The sequence below is a fragment of the Thermobia domestica genome, chromosome 12 (assembly GCF_964235325.1).
Source record: "Thermobia domestica chromosome 12, izTheDome1.hap1.1, whole genome shotgun sequence".
NCBI lineage: Eukaryota > Metazoa > Arthropoda > Insecta > Zygentoma > Lepismatidae > Thermobia > Thermobia domestica.
This window is the reverse complement of record NC_137465.1, coordinates 186,869,421-186,893,275: the sequence shown is the minus strand read 5'-3', so window position 1 is coordinate 186,893,275 and position 23,855 is coordinate 186,869,421. Positions and strand designations below refer to the sequence as shown.

At 38.1% G+C, this 23,855-nt stretch overlaps 1 protein-coding gene across 6 annotated transcripts in view; it reads right to left on the bottom strand.

Moving 5' to 3' along the window:
- tws (protein phosphatase 2 regulatory subunit tws) overlaps positions 1-23,855 on the bottom strand; it is a 107,257-nt gene that overhangs the window by 51,389 nt on the left and 32,013 nt on the right. For 2 of the 6 annotated variants that reach the window (XM_081734486.1, XM_081734485.1), the window contains exons 2-3: positions 20,611-20,676; positions 11,189-11,286 (exon numbers count right to left, since the gene is read on the bottom strand). In XM_081734486.1, coding sequence (XP_081590612.1) covers positions 11,189-11,286; positions 20,611-20,676 — 164 coding nt within the window. Of the gene's footprint in view, positions 1-11,188; positions 11,287-20,186; positions 20,266-20,321; positions 20,362-20,610; positions 20,677-20,885; positions 21,073-23,855 lie in introns of those variants that run through there. The other 4 variants (XM_081734487.1, XM_081734490.1, XM_081734488.1 and 1 more) reach the window with 4 other exon arrangements.

Here is a 23,855-nt window from a genome sequence, read left to right as displayed (position 1 = left end):
GGTAACTTTTGTGCCCCCCCCCCCTCCGGTTTCCAACCCACAAAAGAAGATGAAAATCATCTTTGACTTTGTGGGACTTTGGCAACACTGTTCTTTGTCGTAAAAGAAAAATCACTTTCTCCTACGGATTCGGCATGGGGAGGCACAGTCTAGGTTCATTAGGAGCCGAGCAACAGACGTTTGAAGTACTGGTGCTAAGAGAAAGGGATGAGCCAGGCATCTTCTAAGGGTTAAACTAGTGCACATTTTATGCTTATGGAACACACAACCCTGGCGACTTCCCTAATTGTCACAGAGAGGCGAATGATATCTCGTTGCAAAGCTTACGGAACACTGGTTCCAATGAGGTAACTTTTGTCCCCCCCCCCCTTCCGGTTCCCAACCCACAAAAGAAAAAAATAGCTATTCACTATGAGGTGAGGTGAGTTTTGAGTTTAACGTCCCGTTCAGCAGCGAGGCTATATGAGACGTGGACCTACTGATTAACGTGGAATCCGAACCACATGAGCTCCCGCCGGGAATCGAACCCGGGTCTCCCACGCCAAAGGCGCGCACGCTAACCGCTTAGCCACGGATGAGCTCTACTATTCACTATGAGTTTAATGAATTATACATATTGACACCCACAACAGATTGAATATAATCAGTGAACGAAAAAAGAATTTACCAAATCATCTTAAAGTCCTGAAGTGGTTCATTTACTATTTACACCATAGAGGTCCTGAAATGGAATTACAGAAAATGTTTAAATAAAACACTAACATTTTATTTCTGGGCTTGCATTTGTTTCAACATCTTGTTGCACTGAAGATTGATTGAACCTATTTCCTTTTCGGAAAAATAATACACTCTTCCGGATGCTTTTGTGACTGGGAGGGGGGGTTACACATGAAATTATGTTACTCATAGGAATCCAGCAAATATCTTCTTTTGGGAGCCAGTGAAAAGATGGAGCAGGCCCATGGGGATGCATAAATTTAATTTTAACGTCTCCTTCATCTTCATGTTTACAAAACTAATCCAAAATACCACCGGTCATCATAAAGGCATGCAATGTAATTGTGCACACCCACAACAGGCATTTTCACCGAATGATTTTCTCCAGAAAAGTTAAATATTCTGCAAAAGTTGTCATCTAAACTTACTCGTTTTGTTCCAGTGGAGTCTTCAGATTTGGGCTCAAAGTGATGAAGACTACGTGTTCCAGGTACTGTCCTGGCTTGAGTGAAACGCCCTTCTAAGTTTTTTCCTGCCTCTATCAAGGTTTCTTTTCTAATCATTGTGAACTTTATATTTTCTATATTTTCCTTGCAAAATAAATAAATAAATAAAAAAAAAAAATTCCGAATTATCAATAGCATTACCAGGACTACGTTGGAGACTTGCTTTTGTCACGATGCGCTTGACAGTGCCACCTATACCGTCACAAGGAGACTTCCCATGGCTGGTGGCAAAAAAAAAAAAAAAAAAAAAAAAACTTTTAATCCAAAGTCTTTTTCATGAACACATGTGGTTCGGATTCCACGTTAATCAGTAGGTCCACGTCTCATATAGCCTCGCTGCTGAAAGGGACGCTAAACTGAAATCAACTCAACTCAACTCTTTTTCATGAACCTGAGGGCTGTAGGATTCGCACTCCTCAAGATACCGAACGAAATTGCTACCTAAACTGATATAAGATTCCAACGAACTGTTTTGATTTGTGAAATACTTTGTGAAACAATCTTACTTTCTAAATACATTAAATATATTTTTAATTTATTAAAAACTAAGACAGTTATCGACAGCGCTTATGAGTAAAAATAATAAAATTATATTTTGGTTATTTGATTTTAAAGTTTACTGTAAAAGCTTATGCGCAGTTGTATTAGTTCTAGAACATTGAAAAATTTACTGCAGCTTAAATAATTTAACATCTTCAGCTTGATTAAAATGTCATAATTTCATTACGCCTTACATGTAAATCATTCAATGAGTTTTTCAGAAAGTAAAATGCGCACTATTTTAACCCTTAGAAGATGCCTGGCTCATCCCTTTCTCTTAGCACCAGTACTTCAAACGTCTGTTGCTCGGCTCCTAATGAACCTAGACTGTGCCTCCCCATGCCGAATCCGTAGGAGAAAGTGATTTTTCTTTTACGACAAAGAACAGTGTTGCCAAAGTCCCACAAAAGTCAAAGATGATTTTCATCTTCTTTTGTGGGTTGGAAACCGGGGGGGGGGGCACAAAAGTTACCTCATTGGAATCAGTGTTCCGTAAGCTTTGCAACGAGGTATCATTCGCGTCTCTGTGACAATTAGGGAAGTCACCAGGGTTGCCAACCTGAGGGTAGACCACAGTTCCTTCGTAAAATATATACAGGTTGACCATAGTATATACGAGGTTTCGAATTTTTATCTCGCAAGCTATTGCACCTAGGCATTTTATTTTTTATATGATTCCACCCAATGTCTGGTGTGTACGCGAGAATTTTTTTTTTCCTGCGTATGACAATGAATAGTGATGCCAGAGTCCGACAAAATATTTTTTTTGAAAAATTTTTCTTCTTCTTCTTCTTCTGTGGGTTGGAAACAAGGGGACACAGAAGTTACCTTGTTGGAATCTGTGTTCCATAAGCTTTGCAACGAGATATGGTTCATGTCCCTGTGAGAATTAGGGACATCGCCAGGGCTGCCAACGTGAAGGTCTACGATTTTCTTGAAATACCTGGCCGTACTCTAAAAATAAATGGTTTAAAAATGTTTGCAGTTAAAAACCCACAGTTTTTCTTTCAGAACACATTAGCTCATGCCTTTAGGCTTATAAATACATATAAAATACTTTGGTTTATGTAGTGCCTTTAAGTTTTTACTGTATTTTAAAATTTTATGTTTTTTCTTTAAAAAAATCGTAATATCCAGGTTTGAGGTAATATGTACTACAACAATTCAAGTACAAGTAGCTGAATGTATTTTTACCTTATTCTGTATCTTATTGTGATCATTTTAGTGAAAAAATCATTGTGATATGATGAGAATTAACAAAGTTCTGATCTTTTTAGTATATCAATGTCGTAATCTCTTTAACCCTCGGCAACAACAAAAACGTATATTTTACCAAACTAAAAAAATTTTTAACTAAAAAAGTATATAAGATATGAAATTAAAATTTGGTGTGATCAATAAGGATAGCAAGTAGAGTAAACAGAAAAATATTCATGCCATTCTGAGACTATGGGTTTCATTTGATATTTTAGCTGGATGATTTGAAATGGACTGACCCAAAGATCAGTTGTTGGTGTGGGTATATCCAGTGGCGAAGTGTATTATGAAGCTCTGAAGCCGGGTCTACCCTGTTTTCTACCGTATATTTTCTTTATCTTTGGTTTCTTATTAAATAAATCAATACTTCAACATTTAGTTTTCCGGTAACAAAATAGTAGGTTGGAAACACATGGAGTCCCGTTTAAGCCTTACCAGCTCGCTAGACAGGCTTACGGGCTATGCTGCTCAGGAAGCGAGGCTATTTTCGCTTGGGATTGCACGCACTGTTGGGATGGTGCGAAGGCTCGCCTTGGGGAGTTTAGTTTTAACATTGATGCCATCTTTCAATGCTAAAATATTACCTAGGTATAAAATGATTTCCTTAACACAGAGTAAGAAGTTTCTGTGTAGAATCATGTATTTCTGTTAGTGATAACTTGTTTAATTTAGGTATGTACTCTCAGTAGTTACTCAGAGTAGCTTTTTCTTCTACATGACGATTGGTCCAAAATAGCATATACAACGTAAGTCTAATATATTAAACATATGTATAAATTTACAAACGCTACCGTACAGGATAAAATAATTATATTTGTGTGTAATTTTAGTTGAGTTTTTCATTTCATAGAATCAGTGGAATATTTACGATTTCGTTTCGGGAGGAGCTTTGCTAATTTTATTCCTGGAAATGTAAAAATTCTGTAATATGTATAAAAGAATAAAAGGCTGCGATAAAATTTCAGTGAGTGCTTAAGCCCCGAAGCCAACCCCCTTAAATATGCCACTCCATAGAATACAATATTAAAAATCTTGCGCTGATCCAAATAGTCCCTTCTAAGCGTTAACATTTCTAGTTATTATCACGTGATGCATTGATTAAAAGCAGTATTGTACTTAAAGTGAGAGATGGAAGTAACAAACGCTTATTCAAGAAATTTGACAGCTAACTGTAAGAATGTACTTTCTTTTTCTCTCTCTCTCCATTTTTAAATATGCAAGAAATGAAGACAGCAACAGGGTGTCTACTAAAATTCGAAAATGAAATTTCGTGAATTTTTCGTGACCTTTTCTTTACCAAATCATAAAATTTCGTATCATTCTCAAGAGGGAATTTGGGTGCGAATTAGGCCAAATTTTCATGCATGCGATAGAAGCATGTTTTGCTACCGATTTGGCAGCGTCTAAATTCGACCATACACATTTTTGGTAGTGAATTTTGATGTTTTATAAAACAGCCTGTACTTATATTTGTCCAGATTTAAAAAATAAAAATAAAAAAAATATTTGGTCTAGGAATTAATTCGTGCGGTTGGTACGCACACATTGAAGCTGTAGTACAAACACAAAATACATAAATACCTTAAGAAAAATATTGTCCATCGCTAGCCACCACTTTCGCCCATCTGTCAGGCAATGTACGGATTCCGTGGCGAAAGAAGTCCTCATCCTTGGAAGCGATCCAGTCAGAGACCCATGTTTCGATATCTTCTGAAGAAGTAAACCGCTGTCCAATCAAATCGTTGTTCATGCAATCGAACAAGTAGTAGTCCGAAGGAGCAACGTCTGGTGAATACGGCGGGTGGGGTAAAACTTCCCATCTGACATTTTCTAAATAGGTTTTGACCGGTTTTGCGACATGTGGGCGAGCGTTATCATGTTGAACAATCAGTTTATCATGTCTGTTCTCCCATTCTGGTCGTGTTCTGGCCAGAGCTTGCTTCAAACGCATTAATTGTCGTCGATAACGTTCTCCATTCATAGTTTCACCCGGTTGCAGCAGCTCATAGTACACCACACCTTTCATATCCCACCATATGCACAGCATAACCTTTGCACAGTGAAAATCTCGTTTTGGTTGTGATGGACCTGGTTTCACCCAGGCCTTTTTTCGTTTAGGGTTCTCGTAATGGATCCACTTCTCATCACCCGTAATAATTCGATGCAGAAACCCCTTTCTGCTCTGTCGTTGAAGCAGCAATTCGCAAATGGTTTTTCGTCTTTCAACGTGTCTGTCTTTCAATTCATGTGGAACCCAATGTGACATCTTTTGAATCATTCCCATGGCTTTCAAGCGTTTGGAGACTGTTGTTTGATCAACGCCTAATGCTGCTGCAAGTTGTTCCTGCGTTTGACACGAATCCTGCTCGAGCAATGCTGTCAGTTCTTCGTCTTGAAATTTTTTTGGCTGTCCAGCTCGCTCTTGGTCTGCCAAGCCGAAATCACCACTTCTAAACCGTGCAAACCACTTCTGACACGTTCGCTCAGCTAGAGCATGGTCACCATACACTTCCACCAAAATACGATGACTTTCAGTCGCACTTTTCTGCATGTTAAAGTAATGCAGCAGGACACCCCGCAAAAACACTTTATCAGGCACAAATTGCGCCATGTTCACTTAACTACAAACTGGTGTTGTTGACGCTTTAATCCACTGCCCTATACTACGAACGATACGCGATGACAGGGGTTTGCAACACATGTGTGGATACACGGAACTGTGGGACGCTCCGTTCGTTGCGCCATCTCTTGTCCAACCGCACGAATTAATTCCTAGACCAAATAAATTTCTTGACTTTCATGACCGTTTTCTGATTTCGTGACCGATAGACACCCTGAGCAACTGAGGAGGAAATTCCATTCACTCCCCCTGCAAATCATAGAAAGAAGAAAGTATGAACTGCACTTGAAAATATTTGCAGCGAAGTTAAATGGGAATATTCCATTTATACATATTGCGTGTTTTTCTCACGTAAATATTTGTTAAATAATAATAATAATAATAATAATAATAATAATAATAATAATAATTACTTTTTGTCTACTTTTGCTCATATACTGATTCTTTCTTGTTAAATTAAACAACAGCAACATGCTCATCAATTCAACAGTGCTAAACAGTGTTAGAAATGCAGCTAGGAAAGTTCTTTAAAATAACTAATTTGGTATTTTTTTTTTTTAACTCAATAAGGAAAATAAAATTCTGACTATAATTCTAAACATTTTATGGTACATTAAATCTTATTTGTGTTATTAGTTTGTCGGACCCTACTTGTGGGGTTACGCTTCGCCACTGGGTATATCCAACATATGGTGATCACAAAAATGGAAACACCTGAACGAAATTGCAACTTACCAGATTAATATGGTGTCGGGCCACCTTTCGCCTTCAGACAGCCTTGATGCGATATGGGATGGAGGCATAGAGGTCGTGAATGGTAGCAAGTGGAATTTTACACCATTCCTCGTGCAGGGCATCGGCCAGTTCTGTGAGAGGATGGAGGTGGAAATCGTCGCCAGAGTCGTGTTTTTAAGACGGACCACAGATGTTCAATTATATTGAGATCTGGGGATTGGGCGGGCCAGGGGAGGTGTTGAACTTCATCCCGATGTTCCTCAAACCACGCTGCAACAACGCCAGCTGTGTGAATGGGTGCATTATCATCCTGGAAGATGGCGTCATTGTCCGGGACCATTAGGATACAAGTGGTCTCCTAAAATTGCGACATAATCGTTGGCAGTGATTCGTCCGCTAAGTGTGACCACAGGAACCAATGAAAACCATGAGATGGCGGCCCACAGCATCACCGAGCCGCCGCCATGTTTCAGTTGGACGGAGACACTGCAGATCATAAGCTTCTTCGGGCGTTCTCCACACATAAACACGGCCCGTGGTTGGGAATAGGGTGAAAGATGACTCATCCGACCATATCACACGTTTCCAGTCCTCAACGGTCCAAGTTGCATGGTCGCGGCACCATTTGCGGCATGCGAAAGCGTTATGGTTCCTGATGAGCGGTTTGGCCCATGCAACACGACCCCATAAGTTCATGTCATGTAATTCGCGGCGGACTGTGATTGTCGAAACAGGGTGGGGGAGATGCTGATTGAGTTCCTCCGTCACTTGCTCCGCAGTGGCACGACGGTTCTGCGTGACAATGCGCTTTAATACCCGGCGTGACCTGTCACTCATGATTTTCTTCCGCTCACTGTTCCGCTTTCCCGATGTGGTTTTCCCGTGTGTTGTGTAGGCCATCATCACCTTCGACTGTCCCACGCGACACACCTAACACAGTAGCCACTGCCGTCACACTCACTCCACATAACCGCGTACCAACAATTTGCCCTCTTTGAAAATCTGAGAGGTCTCCCATTTTACACTACCTCCGTCTGCTGCAGCCACTGGACACTGCTGTTCCACTGCGCCTGACGTAGTATGGAGACCGACCTAACACACCACCACCAGCGGTCCGGCGCTGCGGGCGCCACGACACCACTGCCAACCCTTACGTCTGACGTGTTGCCAACTACAGGTCTTTCCATTTTTCTGATCACCATCTGTACCTGGTTGTGGCAGCTCAGATACACCGCGAAATTGCTTAAGGATAGAGTGAACATGGGATCTCCATAGAGCGTCGTAAGGGCGTGTATGCTACAGGAGTTCACACTGGGGCCAAATGCCGCTGCAGCGGGGCGAGGGATATGCCAAGACTTTTGATGAGGGTGTCGTGATTACGCGGAGAGTGCAGTGATGGTTCAAGTTTAAGGATGGTAACGAAACACTCGGAGACTCACCACGTGCTGGAAGGCCAACAAATGAAGACCTTCAGGCAACAATTGAAGCGAACAGTGGCCAAACATGTGAGGAACTTGGACTACAATTTATGTGAATGAAGAAACTATTCAAGCAGCATCTCCTTCAACTTGGGAAGCATTAAAAGTTGGGTCGACGGGTCCCACATGATTTGACTCCGGGCCAGAGGGCAACGCGAGCAGACACCGGTGCTTGTTTGCTATCTCGTCTGAGGAAGGAGCTATTTCTGGACAGGGTGTTGACATGTGATTAGAAGTGAGTCTGTACGAAGCTCCATGACGTCATCATGATTGGTTAGCATTCCATGAATCGATTCCAAAATAGCCGAAACCAGCACTGCACAAGAAGATTCTGTTGTGTGTATGGTGGACTGCTCGCGGTATCGTACATCGGGAACTGCTACCAGCTAGTCAGAGCATCAACCGAAGTGTGTACTGTCAGCAGTTGAGCCGTGTTCAAGAAAAACTCTGGAGCCAGCATTTCTGAATTGAAAGGGGTTCTCTTGTTACAGGACAACTCTAAGCCTCATGTGGCTAAGACGACCCGGGACACCATTCTACGAATTGGATGGGAAACACTATTGCATCCGCCATACTCCCGGACATTACATCGTCTGATTATCACCTGCTCCATTCCTTGGACAACCACCTTAGAGGACGCTAGTTCAAATCCCTAGTAGAGGTGAAAATGCACTTGATATCTTCTTCGCTTCATAGCCCACCAAGTTCTACAGCGATAGAATTCATGGCCTTCCAGAACGCTGACAGAAGGTCGTCGATGCTAATGGGAACTATTTTTGATCTTCCAGGTACGTCTTAGGTGACATATCGATGTTCGAAAGTGGTGGCTGAAAAAGCTACAGGATTTTCTTGGTGTCTTTAAAGTAGTTCACAACTACCTCAGTCGATGATCTGTGTACATGATTTTCATAATAAAATATTAATAAATAAGAAAAGAGTCTTTACTCAAAATAACTTATCTTTGTTTTTCCCTTGTATTCTTTATATATCTGGTAATCAAAGTTCATGTGGTTTTCGTCACTCATCAAACACGACCCACAAAAATCTTTTAAACACCCATTGTATTCCTCGAAATAATCACCATTGGCTTCAATGAAATGTTTCTAACAAGACACAAGGTTATGCCTAAAAAAAAAAAGTCCAAAAATTGCGATACAGCCTTTGTGACATCGTCGAGTTTTCGGAACTGCTGTTTACGCAATTGGTTATCTATGGCCAAAAACAGGCAACAGTCTGATGTGGCGATGTCCTAGGAATAGGGTGGATGAAGTAGAACTTCCCAGCTCAATATTTGGATAACCTCTTTAGTAGCTTTTGCCATATGAGGTCTGGCAAGATCGTGGAGGAGGAGAACTCTTCTTCTGTTGACCAGTGCTTGCTGCTTCTGGAGCAGTGCAGCTGAAACTCTTTGCAATTGTGACGAGTAGACCTTGGCTGTTATGGTTTTTTTTTTTTCGTTTTTTAGATATTCACTATGTCAGCGCTGGTCCACCAAACACATAGCATTACCTTCCTTTGTTAAATGTCCGACTTAGCAGCCAATGAGACCGAACCAGAAGTCGCCAAATTGTTTCCTCTTTCAGTTATCATACATGATCAATTTTTCATCATATGTTAAGATTTGGTCTAGGACCGAGGCTTTCTAATGCGATGCAGATGACATGCAGATGTTTAACCGTTGAGCATATTTCCCTCGGACAAAACATGAGGAACTCATTTGCTTAGCTTTCATATCATCCCAAGGTTATGAAGATATGTTCGAAAGGTTTCGTCAGATACTACAATCTATGAACCAGCTTCTGTAAAGTTTGATGAGGATTCTGCTTGATTTCCTCCTCCAGCTGGACTTTCTCGAGGGTGAATAGATGACTCACACGATGCTTGTCTTCAAGGCTCTCATCTCAGAAAAAAAGCAGAGCTCCTTCGTGTTCTTTCGAAGATTGAGCTTCCTAAAAAGCCGATAGCGAAACATGCATTGCACTGGGCAACGCTCTATTAAATAAACATATAACATCATCAGAATCACTTTGACCAAACTACTGCGACAAAAGTAATTGTTCTCAGAAACAGCACGAACATTATTGGTTACCTGATAATATGGTACCACGATATATTCCCCTACAGGACGCAAAGTATGTCCTCCCCCCTTAGTCACTTCAGGGTAAGTTTAATGTTTCATTCTAAACGTAGCTTCTGCTGGAATAGCATCCACCCTTCAAGTAATTGCCTCCTCCCTTTCAGGGTATGTCCTAAATCTGTCCATTCCGTAACGGTCTTCAAACTGATATTAAGAGTTTTATTCCAATTTCCAAAGCAGCAGTAAAAGTACCCACACAATACGAATCATCAATTGTTTCAGCAATATTGAAATAATTTTAATCTGAATAAAGTTATACCGAAAAAACATAACATTCAACCTTATTATAATCTCTGGGTGGACGGTTCCTAATAACGCAAACTACATTTCCTTCGATTTCGAATATTGAATTGAAACCGAACAGTTCTCAAAAAGGGCCCAACAGTTCTTAAACCGAACCGAACCATTCTACAAACCGAACAATTTCGGAACCGAACCGGTTAACTGGTTTTTGGAACACCTCTAACCCTGCCACCTTACCAAACCAGCACAAACAACACGTCAATATATTTCCCGCAACATATCTGTGCTTATTCTCATTTCTAGTACGTGGAACTCCATTATAGTCTTTTGAAAATAACCTAGCCACCAAATTTTATTCAAATTGCCATATTCTTGCAATTCTACGTAAAGTTTAAAACTTCCGACTTGAAGTTCCAATCTTCGGACAAAGAATGTATTCCTGAAGAAAGAATCAGAGAAGATTCTGAAGTATCAGTAGAGATGAATTGTAATGTTCATCATAATTTTGGAATGTATTTTTGCATTTACAAAGTGTTGCTTATGTATACTATTGCAAACTTCAAAATTCACATCTGATTCAATTCTATCTTGGATTTTATCACCCATGGAGCTTTCGAATAGAAGTGGCTTTTTTTTTTCCACACACACTTACGTTGTACACAGAGACAAAAAAATAAAATAAAAAAATAAAATAAAAAATAAAAATAAAACTATCGAATGTAACAGCTCCACGTCAAACAAGACAGAAAAAAATTGTCACGTCCTATAATTCGGACAAGGTTTCTGACTATCCTTCGTGTCCATGTGTACAACATAATGAAAATTTATGTTCTTGTCCTGAGAATAGACAAAAATTCGTTAACCAAAATATGTATTCTACCTTCAAAATCTAAAAACTGTATTATTGATACAACGCACACACTCGCTCTTGCGATATCTATCAGTTGATACTTACTATTGGGTCTCGCTGAAATATTACGACCCTGCCACCTTTGTCCCCTGTCGCTAGAAGATCTCCATCGTGGTTGAATTCTACACAGGATATTATGTCAGCTGTAAGAAACAACCACAAACATTTTATTTTTGTCTCTCCTTGCATAATTAACAAAGCTAATACACTATAATACCAATTTAAAAAATGAATATAATTTAAGAAAGAATTTCTCTTCTTTTGTAATTTCGTATCAAAACAAACTATTTCAATCTGCTTCAACTTGTATGCCCCAATTTATAACTAAGCCATGACAAATACTGATTATTATAAGGGGGGGGGGGGAAGATTCCTTTCCACAAGCCGGTTTTTTCCACCTATCGCCTCGTTATGACTTGAAACTGACGATGAAACACAATCCAAAGCAATGTATAATCAGTTCAAAAAATTAAAAATCGTCTACGGCAGTGATGGCCAAATTGCGGCCCGTAAGTATGTTTCATCTGGCAGAAATAAAAATGAATAATGTATGATTTTTTTTAAAACTCCAAGCGCAACACGAAGTGTGTAGGTGGTCATCACAATATACTTGAATAGAATCTATTTTTAACTGGGATTTTTTCCCTTTAATCCTTAGGTTACCAAGTTCATTGTTCAACAGCCATTGGTACCGGGCTTTCATATGAAACATGAAACAAGAAGCAGAAAACAGACAATACATGGCCTCAGCGCAGAGAGGGAAGTTAGAAAGGAGGAGACTGGCTCCTAAAGTTTATTTTATCCTGGCCAGCGGTACTTAGAAAATGGTTATCACTAGTCTGAAGTATTACTTGCATCACGAACCTAAAAAACGCTCAAAAACGATCACGGAAATGTATTTTCTATTCATCACTATGATAAATATCTACACTGTGAAATCACTTTCGCAGTAAAATTCAATCAGCCTCAATAAAGAGGAAGGCAAGTATGCCGTGAAAACAATCTTTATATATGTTCTAGGTAAGGTATTCTTTTATTTTTAGCGCTACTTTTTTTTTTTTAATTTTATTTGAATATTTTAATAGACATCCCCATTGTACAGACTGAAAAAGAACTAGCTCAACCGTATTGTCTGACATGCATGAGGATAAAAATATTAGAAGATTTACAACTAAGGCTTACGGAAAATTTCGGTATACAAAATGTATATTCATCCTTCCTTAAGAATTTATATACCTAACCAGTAATCTATCGATCCAAACATAGCTCCTTTTCTAGAGTAAGATCTCGTTTCTCTTGGTGAGCTTCAATGTGATTTAAGCTGAAGTTCTAATCCCGCTTTTCCCCCCATCAAACTGCACCAAAAGAACATACAAGGCATCTAGTAACTGTGAAATACGTATACTTCATGTGTGAAAAATGTTAGATATGCAGTATAAGCCAATGTGTAGTGCAAATACCAAGAAATACTAGAGTAGCTCTCCAAAATTGACAACATTTCTATTTAACTGAAATGAAAAAAAAAAAAAAAAAAAAAAATCTGATAAAAATACAATGATTATTTCCATCACTGTCCTATTATTTAGGATCGGCTTTTACGTGTTCACAGCAGAAAAAGGACGAGAAAAGATTAAATTACTTTATGTACCACGAAAATTTACAGGCAAAATTCATTATCCGGTGAAGGGACGTACGTATATCTGTAGAACCTGCTTTTATATGCAGTGTATATAAAGTCTATCGGCAAAAATAAGGCTAAAACAGACAACGGTAATCCATTATATATATAAAAGGGTGGATTGAATTTGGGTAACATTTTGATGTGGTATCGAAACATAGTGAAACTGGTGCTCCGTGGCCTCTGGACAGTGGGAAATAAAAGCATTTTGCATTTAAGTACTATCTAGGGGTGCCAATTTTACTTTGAACAAACGGATTTTATGTCAATTACAGCCAGACATGGAGTTCATATTGTATACGCATTCTGAACTGCTACCTGCAGTAGTTTAGTGGTACAGATTGTAGACAATGTCAGATCGAAGCTCTATTCAGTTACAAACTAAAATCTGTTAAAAGTAATTCATTCCAGATTCGTTTGTAGATTACGTTAGCTTGCTTTTGTTGTTTTCAATTACCACAACAGTGTAGAGTGAAGAGTAAATATTCTCAAATTCTTACATGCTAAAGCAACTGGCAGCATAAACTCTCATACAAAATAAGGCTTCGTCTGTAAGAAGGTCTTTCTGTTCTAGAATGTTCGGTTTGTAGTACTGCATCAAGACCCTAGTACAAACAGCGGATACATCTTTGACATTGCGTTCAACATCGACCGAATGATACTGATACTTTGGTAGAATAATTTGTTGATTACGCACCAGAATATCATCGCTTATGTCATCAAGTACAGGTGGAGGGAAGATAGGAGTACTCTCCAGTCTAGTTCCATGTAGGTAGTAGCATTGAGATTGACTTTTAGCTGCTTTCTATCAAGCGGACTTGAACACTGCTCGGAGTCTTCTTCCTTGCTTGAAGAATGTGTCGCCATGAAAATGTTCTTAGCTTTCCTGTTCATCAGCAACAGGTTTTTCAGAATGGCAGAAATAGGAGTTATTTAAAAGGACGGGGAGAATTCGTCGCATGAGAACCAGAGAAGCGTAACTCCAAAAATGTGGCTTTCATTTTCTTCATGTTTGGACATAATTTTGAAAGAGCTCTTAAGAGTAAGTGCAGAACCATGAAAGTGCATAAACAGATACGAACAAACAGCTTAAGCATGTAGGAAGCAAACAATTCTCATAAACATACTTTCATGTATAAAGTTTTTAATTAATTTAATCATATTGAATTTGCTTAAGTTTGGATATCACGCGGCAGGTTGTATCGAATTTGGTTCTAGAGGACGAAATTAACTATTCAATACCACATTATTTTCAACATCAATTGATCTTCAACTAAATTACAACTTTCAATGAGTAATAAAATGTTATTTCTAGTCTTTTACCTGGATTACACTTTAATTACAGATATTTGTTTCTTGTTATATTTAATGTTAAATTTCCACATTTAGTAAGAATCACACTTATTTTCATTAACAAACATTTTTTTCACAATCAAAAATTTTGCTCTTCTTCTTCTTCAAGCTTTTCAGGCGCAGAATTTTAAGTGCTTATTTGCCACTAAACTGAATGATTCATTTAATAATTACGAATGAGATTAAATAAATTATAATAATGTAATAACACATAACACATTTAGACATCAATAACACAAATTTTATATCTGTAATGCCATCATGTAAGTTCATGGGGCATTATACCAAGTTTAGTACGAATCGTACTAAACGTTTCACTTCCTCTGAAGAAGATTCGTCTGAAATGTACAATCGAAGTAGTCGGTTAGCTTTAGTTAGCCATATGCATGGCTTAAGGCACCTGACTGTGCAGTTTTCAAGTATTGCAGAACACTAGGATCTGAATTTTGCGACCCTTGCTGAATTAAGACATGTATCCTTAGTAAATACAGCTGATCTTTCGTTAATGGCTTAGGAGCATCAATTACAGAGCCTGAAATAGGTTGAAACAAGCAATGGGCTTGGTTTGAGGATCAAATAACAGCAGTTTAGTAATAGATCCTTCATGTGTCGCTGGATCAGTTGTTCTCTCATCAAGCACAAAAATTATTCTACCAAAGTATCCGTTTCATTCGATCGATGTTGAACGCAATGTCAAAGATGTATCTGCTGTTTGTACTAGGGTCTTTGGTCATTATTCTCGACATGGTGCAATACTACAAACCAAACATTCTCGAACAGAAATACCTTCTGTATAGACAAAGTCTAATCTTGTACTCTTCATTCTACACGGTGGTAGAATTGAAAACAACAAAAGCAAGCTAAGGTTGTCATCTGCAAATGACTCCGGAATGAATTCCTTTTAACGCATTTCAGTTTGTGACTGGATAGAGCTCCAATCTGGCATTGTTTGCAATCTGTACCACTATACTACTGCATGTAGCAGTTCAGAATGCATATACAATGTATACTCCATATTTGGCTGTAATTGACGTAAAATCCATCTGTTCAAAATGATCCCCCTAGACACTACTTACATGCAAAATGCTTTTATTTCCCACTATCAGCACGCCACGGAGCACCAGTTTCACCATGTTTCGTTACCCCCACCAAAATGTTACACGATCAACCCACCCTTATATATATTTGCATACATTCGCTTCAAAGTGTAGCGAACTGGCAACTACTCATATTATGAAATTAACATCCGACTTCATTGCTGTTTCTACAGCACGTGTGTAGTTTTCGTAAATAAAAGGCAGTCAATGGTAAGGTGATCCATGTTAAAATTACCTGATTACGTTAAATATTATTTATTTATTTTTAATATTAGTGCTTGTAACTTCACATTACTTTCTCTGTGTTAATCCTGAAGTATCTTCCTATAAATTTGTACATTTTGTCTTCTCTCCATAAAGCAGTCTGGCTGGTGTGAAACACGTGCTCGCGTAAGTGAATATTCAGTTTCTTACTTTGCCTCTAACGCTCAGATGAACGCTGTATTTTAAAGCACTGTCTTTCAAATTTCAGTGTACCAGGAAAAAAATCTATGTACAAAGAAATCCTTAGTATTATGTCCAACACCTAAGTCCTGCAAGCTTTAAAGATAGTTTACAGTGACGTTACGTTAAATACTAAGATAAGCAGGCTCGAAGAAAAATTTTCTTAAGAAAACCGGGCGCCCCAATAATAAAATTCCATTTTAATATGTAGCCCTACATATGTTGAAATTAGATTATAGTTACTAATATCAAAGATTTGTAGTAACGTGTTCCGATTCTAGTATTCCACCCCTCGCTTCACATGCTTTTAACTCAATAGTAACGCCAAAATAACTCCGCGCCAGACTATTTCCAATCGCCATGGCGGCCTAGCGTCTGGGATTTATCTATCCTTATACTCACTCCATTTCAAAGATGGGTTGTCCAAGCACAGTTGTTTTTGTAGTCTATGAAGTCTGAAAACAAAATTGAATCAAAACGCGTCGCTTGTCCGAATCTGATGGCGCAGTAATAACGAGCCGGAGAGTCTCCTCCTATTCTTGTACAAGCTGCACTGAATCTACATGTAACAAAAATCATCCGGGATTCGTATATAAATGAACAGAATGTTTATGTTAATCAAGTTATCTCTGATTTGCATAACTCTCTAACAATGTAAATAACAGTACCGTAAGCTTTAGAACCTTGAGTAACACGTAAGGTGCTGAACTACTTTTGTCTCTATCATGTTTTAAGAAAGCCAGAAAGAAAAATTAGTCTCGAAGACTATCACTCATATTGATGGAAGGTTAATGGTTATTTTGTTAAGTTCGGCGTCCCTTTTCTGTACCGAACCTATGAGACAGAGTTTAAGATGGAGTCCAAACCACCCTAGCATGTACAAATTTTTAATGTTCTCTCATTGAGTATGGAACACGAGCACTATATGCACCAAAGGCGCACTTGTTACTCAGGGTTTAAAAAAAAAAAAAAAAAAAAAAAAAAAACACGTGGATATTTTAGTTTTTTTTCCCGAAATATTGCAATGTCTTTGGGGTAAAAGTGTTAAAATGTGATTTATATTTCAAGATTGTCACTATCACAACTTGCAACAATTTTCTATTCAATGTGGTTTTGAAAAACATGGCCGCTATTTTGAAATTTTACATTGGATCGGTGAGAAAATCTATACAGCAAATTTTAAAATGTCTCTTGCTTCTATCCTCAAAATTTTAGCTTAAAATCCGAAAATTGCACCCTGTAGCGTGGATAACCTCTATTTTGAAAAACCGAAAGTTATACCCTGTAATGTGCGATACAGGCAGACAAACGAAGAAATGTAGATCGTGTCATCCCAGGAGCCTCAGTGACGTTCGCCAAATATGAATACCAATACATTAATTTAAAACAAATATATAATTCGTGTTTTATAAAATAAATGGTTATATTGTTGAGGTTCACTTCCGACACTCTGTGTGTTCAATTATGGGAATTTCCCGAGCACTTGTAAGACGATTCTTTCCCGAAAATTAATTTAAAACAATTAAAAAGATATAATTCACACTTTACACAGTATATGTTAAAAAATGTCTTACATGAAATTAAATATCTTCCAATGTAAAATAAATAGTTTTATTGTTGAAATATCCACTTCCGATAATTTGACCGTTCAATTGGGGAATTTCCCGAACACTTCTTTCACGCGGGGTTTTCCGAAAATGCAGCTTTCTTTACTGTCCATCGAAATTTCCACTAGTACGGAAGTTTGAATTAAGCACTTCAAATAGTAAGCGTTACGTAATCTTCGAAACTCGGAGCATTAAGCTTCTTAAATTTGACAAGAATTTTTACACTATTGCTGGTGTTGACTCTACAGAATGCTTAGTTGAAGAGTGGCAACGAACCACTGAACTGTTGTTGTTGGAAGGCCAAACTTTACTGAACAATACTTGTGTTACCAACCAAGATAAGAAAGAATATTAATAGTTTTACTAATGTATTTACATACTTACTGGTAGTACCGGCATCTATGACGTTAAACCCGTCAAACGTAAGAGGGATAACGTCCCTCGGCATCGTTAAGTCGGCGAGCATTTATTCACGGAAAGTATTTTCTAAAATATAAAATTGCGTATTTTACTTCAAATATGCCATAATCATAATCCATAAATTAATTTGTTCTATAACTACCTGAAGCTCAGGATTTTTATTTTTTTTTGGGGGGGGGGGGAGGGCTGGGCCCACTTAGGCAAACCTTGCGCATTAGCCATAGGATCAGCTGAGACTGACGGTTCAACTTCATCCACATCTTCCCGTAAAAGGTAATAATTCTTCAGTCATGTTCGAACAACTTTTGTTTCAATGACTCACAATCGTCAGGCTAGATTAGGAAAGGACTTTTCAGTTACTACTGGTTTTTAGATCCATGCCCTTATGTTATTCATTGGTTAACTGTCTTAGGAAATTATTTCTACCCTTAATAATAATAAGTGAAATTAGCACCAGAATAAAATACCACCCGCTTATCTCACAATCACCGTGAGTTTTCAGAAACCAAAGTACTCTTGAAAGTAGTTTCATATAATGGTAGTCTGCGGCACAAAACCCTGCAACATGAGCATGTACGGTAAGTTTATTGTCAAACTATGCCTAACAGCCCAGTGAATCAGCATAACGTTTAAGTGGCACGAATCACGCAGGAGAAACCTCGGCGTCCTCCCCAGCACACTTATTTTGGAGCAAAAGACTTCGTCGTTTCACAATAAATTTACATGCTCGTGTTGCAAGTTTTTTTGCTGCAGACTGTACACATACGGAACTGTCTTAATAAATTAGTATCTTTTAACACTCCAATTAGATAAGGAAAAGCCTTTATTACTGACAAGTATGGCAAACAAATACTAAAAACCTCCTCCAATACTGAACTTAAACCTATTTTGAGTCGGGAAAGGAGAAATGTAATTATTCTGCTGGGTTTTGCGTGTGTTCTTTTTAGAGGCAGTCTCCCACCTTCTATGCTCATTATTTGCGTCCGTATATCCATTCTGTGTATAATTATCAATAGGCCTTGCACTACTTTGTTCTTTAAGTTTGTCGTTTTCAACTTGTAATTTTTGCAGGTCCTGTTGTAAAAGTGTTATAATCTCCAGCAGGGATTTCCTATCGCAATGTTTGCAGTCATTTGTTTCATCTTCATAGTCTTGATCTTTCACCCTATTAACATCATTGCTGACACAACTGGGACACCACCATTCTGTGTTTTCATCTGGAAGGTTATTTTCCTTTATTTTAACACATTTAAAATGATTCCACTTATCACATAAATCACACAGAATTCCATTTCTCACTGTTTTACCACACTTTGTACACTTATAATCACAAATCATTCGATTCTTCTTAGGAGCTCTTAAGGACGTGACTTCTCTACTAGGCGCCATCTTTAAACTTTTTCTTTGCACACCAATTCCGACTTAACAGACGCCTTACCAGCCATGGTGAATTGAAATATAATAAGAATTTAACACTGTTCTTATACACCCCTTATATTTTACACTTAGAATATACGGAAATAGGTAGCATTCCCACTTTTCTTTTATTCCTGCCATTAGGATTACCTCCACATGAGATGTATAAAAACAGTAGATTATATTTGGGTTAAATTATAGAATAGTTTAATTCCGTGCAGAAAAGCCCAACACGTAAAGGCGTATACAAAATAGTAGTTCCATTGGCAAAAATAATCTTACAATGCTTGAAGTTATCGGAATGCAATTTTGCTACGCATGCTTGAACAAAAAGATTTAATTCGTAGCCCACAGAGGACCGCAACAACCTGACACGCGTTAACGAGAGAAGGTATGCGAGTAACAGACATAGGGCGCCGCACGTGCACGGGCGGACGCTATTTTAAGCCACTTAGCCATAAAATTCAATAGATAAGTAAATACCAGATATTGGAGACTAGTATATAACCTAACGTATCCTTAAGAAGATTTATTTGGGAGCCACGCTTACGCATTTGTTACTTAACTATCTCATTACTATAGTTGCAGTGTCACTCGCTTACTTAGTTCTTTACACATTCTTGTATTGTGAATAATTTTAACCACAAAATTTTAAGCTACGCTATTTTCAATCTCTACTGTCAATTCGGTAAAAGAACAAACTCGCAGGTAACCAAATACATTAAGGGTACTAATAAATTTTCGCATCGATGGAATAACGTAGAAAATTTATATTCACAGAAATAGAGTTCTACGAATGAACAGAGCATGAAAACTGCCTGTAAATATATTACAAATAAAAGAATGGCGCATATTCATCGTGGAAAACCTTCTTGAGAACCGGTACTGTAATAGAAATTTATGCAAAATAATGTGCGGAAAACCTTCTTGGGTAACGGTACTGTAATAGAAATTTATGCAAAATAACGTGCAGAATTCAATTATAGTGCTATGTAGAATAAATAATTAGTTTATTAGCAAACACTGACACCTGCACAAATTACCGCGAAGCACAAAAGCCGCATTGTTACCAGAGACCGAACTAGTTGCCATTTGTTTACTTAGCAACACAGCTAGCGTGTCGATTAAAAGTCTACTACAAAACCGCGTATAAATCTACTAACGAAACATTTTCCTCTGCGCCTCCATCTCGGTTCACGTCATAATCTAACACGAAACAACAGCACGCATAAACCTCTCTCTCGCTTTCTTTACGGGTTTAAAATCCGTAACCACCACTCCAGTTTAAACTGCTGAAAACAATCGACACTTGTTTCTCAAGCTATACTGATGGTATTTGGCGCAATATTCTTAACCCTGCATCTGTACTTTACAAAGTTAACTACTAAAACTACTTGTATGTCCATTTACAAGTTTGGTATTAAGTCAAAATATTAAACGTCAGATACTAACCTTCAGTCACGTCGTCGTCAAGCGTCCCTTTCACTTGAGAAAAGCACCACTGTATCTCTCCATTACCTGGAAAATAACAGATATCTGTCAAGTACAGACATCAAAAACACTCCCACTTTAAACTAAATACTGCTCTCAAGTTACAATTTAACACAAACCCACACAACAAAGCTACAGAAGTATATTTACTCACACAATTACTAGAGCTTGGATATAAGGGGGGATGCAATTAGGTCGCAAATAATGTTATGATATGCCCGCGAACCAGTACTTACCGGCCATATCAAATACCGACAACACGTATACACGTTCTTTGTTTTATTCGTGTTTATATTTACAGATCACTGACAATATTGGCAGCACAGACAAATAGATGAAATTAGATTTCTAACATTTCATTGAAATTACAGCGGAGCAATGGCGGCACTCACGAGTGCATAACAACGACCGTGACGTCACGGCGCTACGACTCTCGGGAAACAAAATTGACTATCACTATCCGCCCCCTAAATAACTCCTATACTATAACCCGGTGAAAGACGTCCAGATGTATTTTGCTTTATGCATAAACTGAGTTTTGCATTTCCAAAATGTTCATGAAATTGGATATTGAAATAAAATATTATTGAACATTTCATACAAGGTGTTCTATTTCCATGATCTGAAAGAATCAGCAATTCTACGAGCATCTCGCCAAGAGCGTGACCTAATAATTAAGTTTGTACCCAAGTACTCGAATGCAAATGACGCAATGTGACCGCCTTTTCCGTTCTGCAAAATATGTTTACTCGTTTGTTTGGTTTTCTTATGTTAAAAGTTTTATTGTAGTGTTCATGGATGAAAACTATAACAAACATAATATGATACAATAATCACAAGAAATATCATTAAGAAATTTAAAAAAAAAAAAAAATCAAAATTAGTCAAGAACTCCTAGATTCACATACTTTAGACAAACAGTTAACATTATAACAACTTTAAACCTGAGATAGGTCAACTATCGCTTATTTTGTAACTTTAAAATATACATGAAATCTATGTAATGTAATCCTAAAAGTAGGCTACATATTCGTACTACTTTCATTCGTAACTCACATAAGAATCATAATTTAATTCTATATTATAAGTATTTTATTTTATTTTTTTTTTAATCAAAAGATGGGCCATATACCAACAGATCTCACTGAGGGTGTAGTTTTCAAGGAAAAACGATAATTTATGGCGCTAAAAAAAAATCGGTCGCTTGTTGCCAGTAAGAACTTATATTTTTTTTTTTACTCTACTGGAACCACAGATAAAAGTGAGGGGGAACGTGGCAAGAAGACGTTTTTCCGCTTCCTAAAAATTATAATGGGCAAAGATAGGCACGGGGGACGGTGTCCCGTTATCTTTTCAGGTCCATTTTTTTCCGACTGGAACATATTGTTGGAGGGTACAGTGGCTCAGTAGTAGAGCGTTTACTTCTGTTGCGTGGGATCCCTGGTTCGACCCCCCGGGCAAGTAAGTTTGCGAGGGACAACATAGTGTCCGTAGGTTTTCACGGGTACTCCCTTTCCTCTCACATTCACATTCCACCAATTCTTCTCTCATCATGGGCCGCAGTGGCTCAGTGGGCCCTCCCCGCTGGTCTAGTGGGCTAGCACGTGCGCCTTTGGTGTACGGGGTCCTGGGTTCGATTCCCGGTGGGAGAGCCTTTGTGATTTTAACTGTCCTCGATGTTTCTGTGTTCGTCTCCCTGTCGTTCTAGGTGATTGGAAAAAAGTCAAATAAACGAGTAAAGCAAGTAAAATTAAGTAATAAGTAGTTCAAGTAAGTTACTGAGACAAGTTCGGTGAGTCAGTTAACTTTTTAAGAAAAAAAGTGGTAAAGCGTTCACCTCTGGTGCATGGGGTCCCGGGTTCAAACCCTGCTCCCGCTAAGTGAGCTTTGTGATGGACAAACACCGTGTACGCACGTTTCCTCGTGGTTCTCCCGTTTCCTCCCATTTTCTTCATTCCACCATTTCATTCATTTCTCATCATCACCGTCTCCTTTAGCCTAACCGACATAACCATGGGACGTAAAACTCAAAAATTTCATTTCGTTTAATTTCTTCCATTATCATTCACTTGCTTTAATCGTCGTCTCCCTTAGCCTAAAGAGCATAACTGTGGGACGTTAAACTGGAAGAAGGAAGAATATATTATTTACTTTTAACGCATTGTAAAGAAGTATATTTTATCTATTGTTATTTGCCTTCCTTCAGTGACACACAGAACTCTAACAGTTATCCCCATTACTTGTACGTAAAACTTTTCTTATTGAAAAGTTCTTTTTTGTTGTTTTCTGCGTACGAGTCTAGCGGAACATGAACTATCTGCGTGGGGTTCTTCCAAAAAAAAAAAAATCGAATCCGTATCTCCCACACCAAAGGCTGGCTAATTTAGTCACAAGAAAGCTTAAATATATATACAATCGGATCGTTGATAGGATATTAGATCGAAATATTTGGTTTAGAGTGGAAAAATCAAGCAAGAAATGGGCCGAGTGTGTAGAAGTCACTTCCCAATATAGGAAACGTCGAGCTAAATGATCCAAATACTGGATCCATAAAAGAATATATTTAGGCCTTAAAAGCCTTTAAGAAAACAGTTACCAAATCTCATGCAATAATAGATTTGGTTAGAGTTTTAGTCTTCATGTTTTATAATTCTGTTTTGAACCCAGGCCAAGTGAATTTGTGATGAATATCGTAATCGAGTGTTTTCTCGGATTTTCCCTTTCCTCACACATTATCATTCCACCAATTATTTTATAACAATTTACTTTCACTAATCATCAGTCTTCATAGCCTAAATGGATGTTAAGTTAAAGGTTTCTTTTTTTAAAAAAAAAAAAAGAATGTGTTACACGTCTCTTCTTCTCTCACTGTCAGCCATAGGTTGGGGTCATTTTGAATAATATTTAAAACCTTTTCCGCTCTTGACAGAAGTTAACATTAATTTATGAGAACGACGTTTTAAAGGATTTATATATATTTAAAGTATTTTTAATGCGTTTTCCAATTTAACGTCCCACGGCTATGCTCTTTAGACCAAGAGAGACTATGATTAAAGCAAGTGGGTGATGATGAAATAATTTCTAGAAGAAATGGAAGGAAACAAGAGTACTCAGAAAACCCCACGGACACGATGTTGTCCACCACAAACTTGCTCAGCCGAAGATCGAACCAGGGACCCTACTCGCCACAGGTAAACGTTCTACCA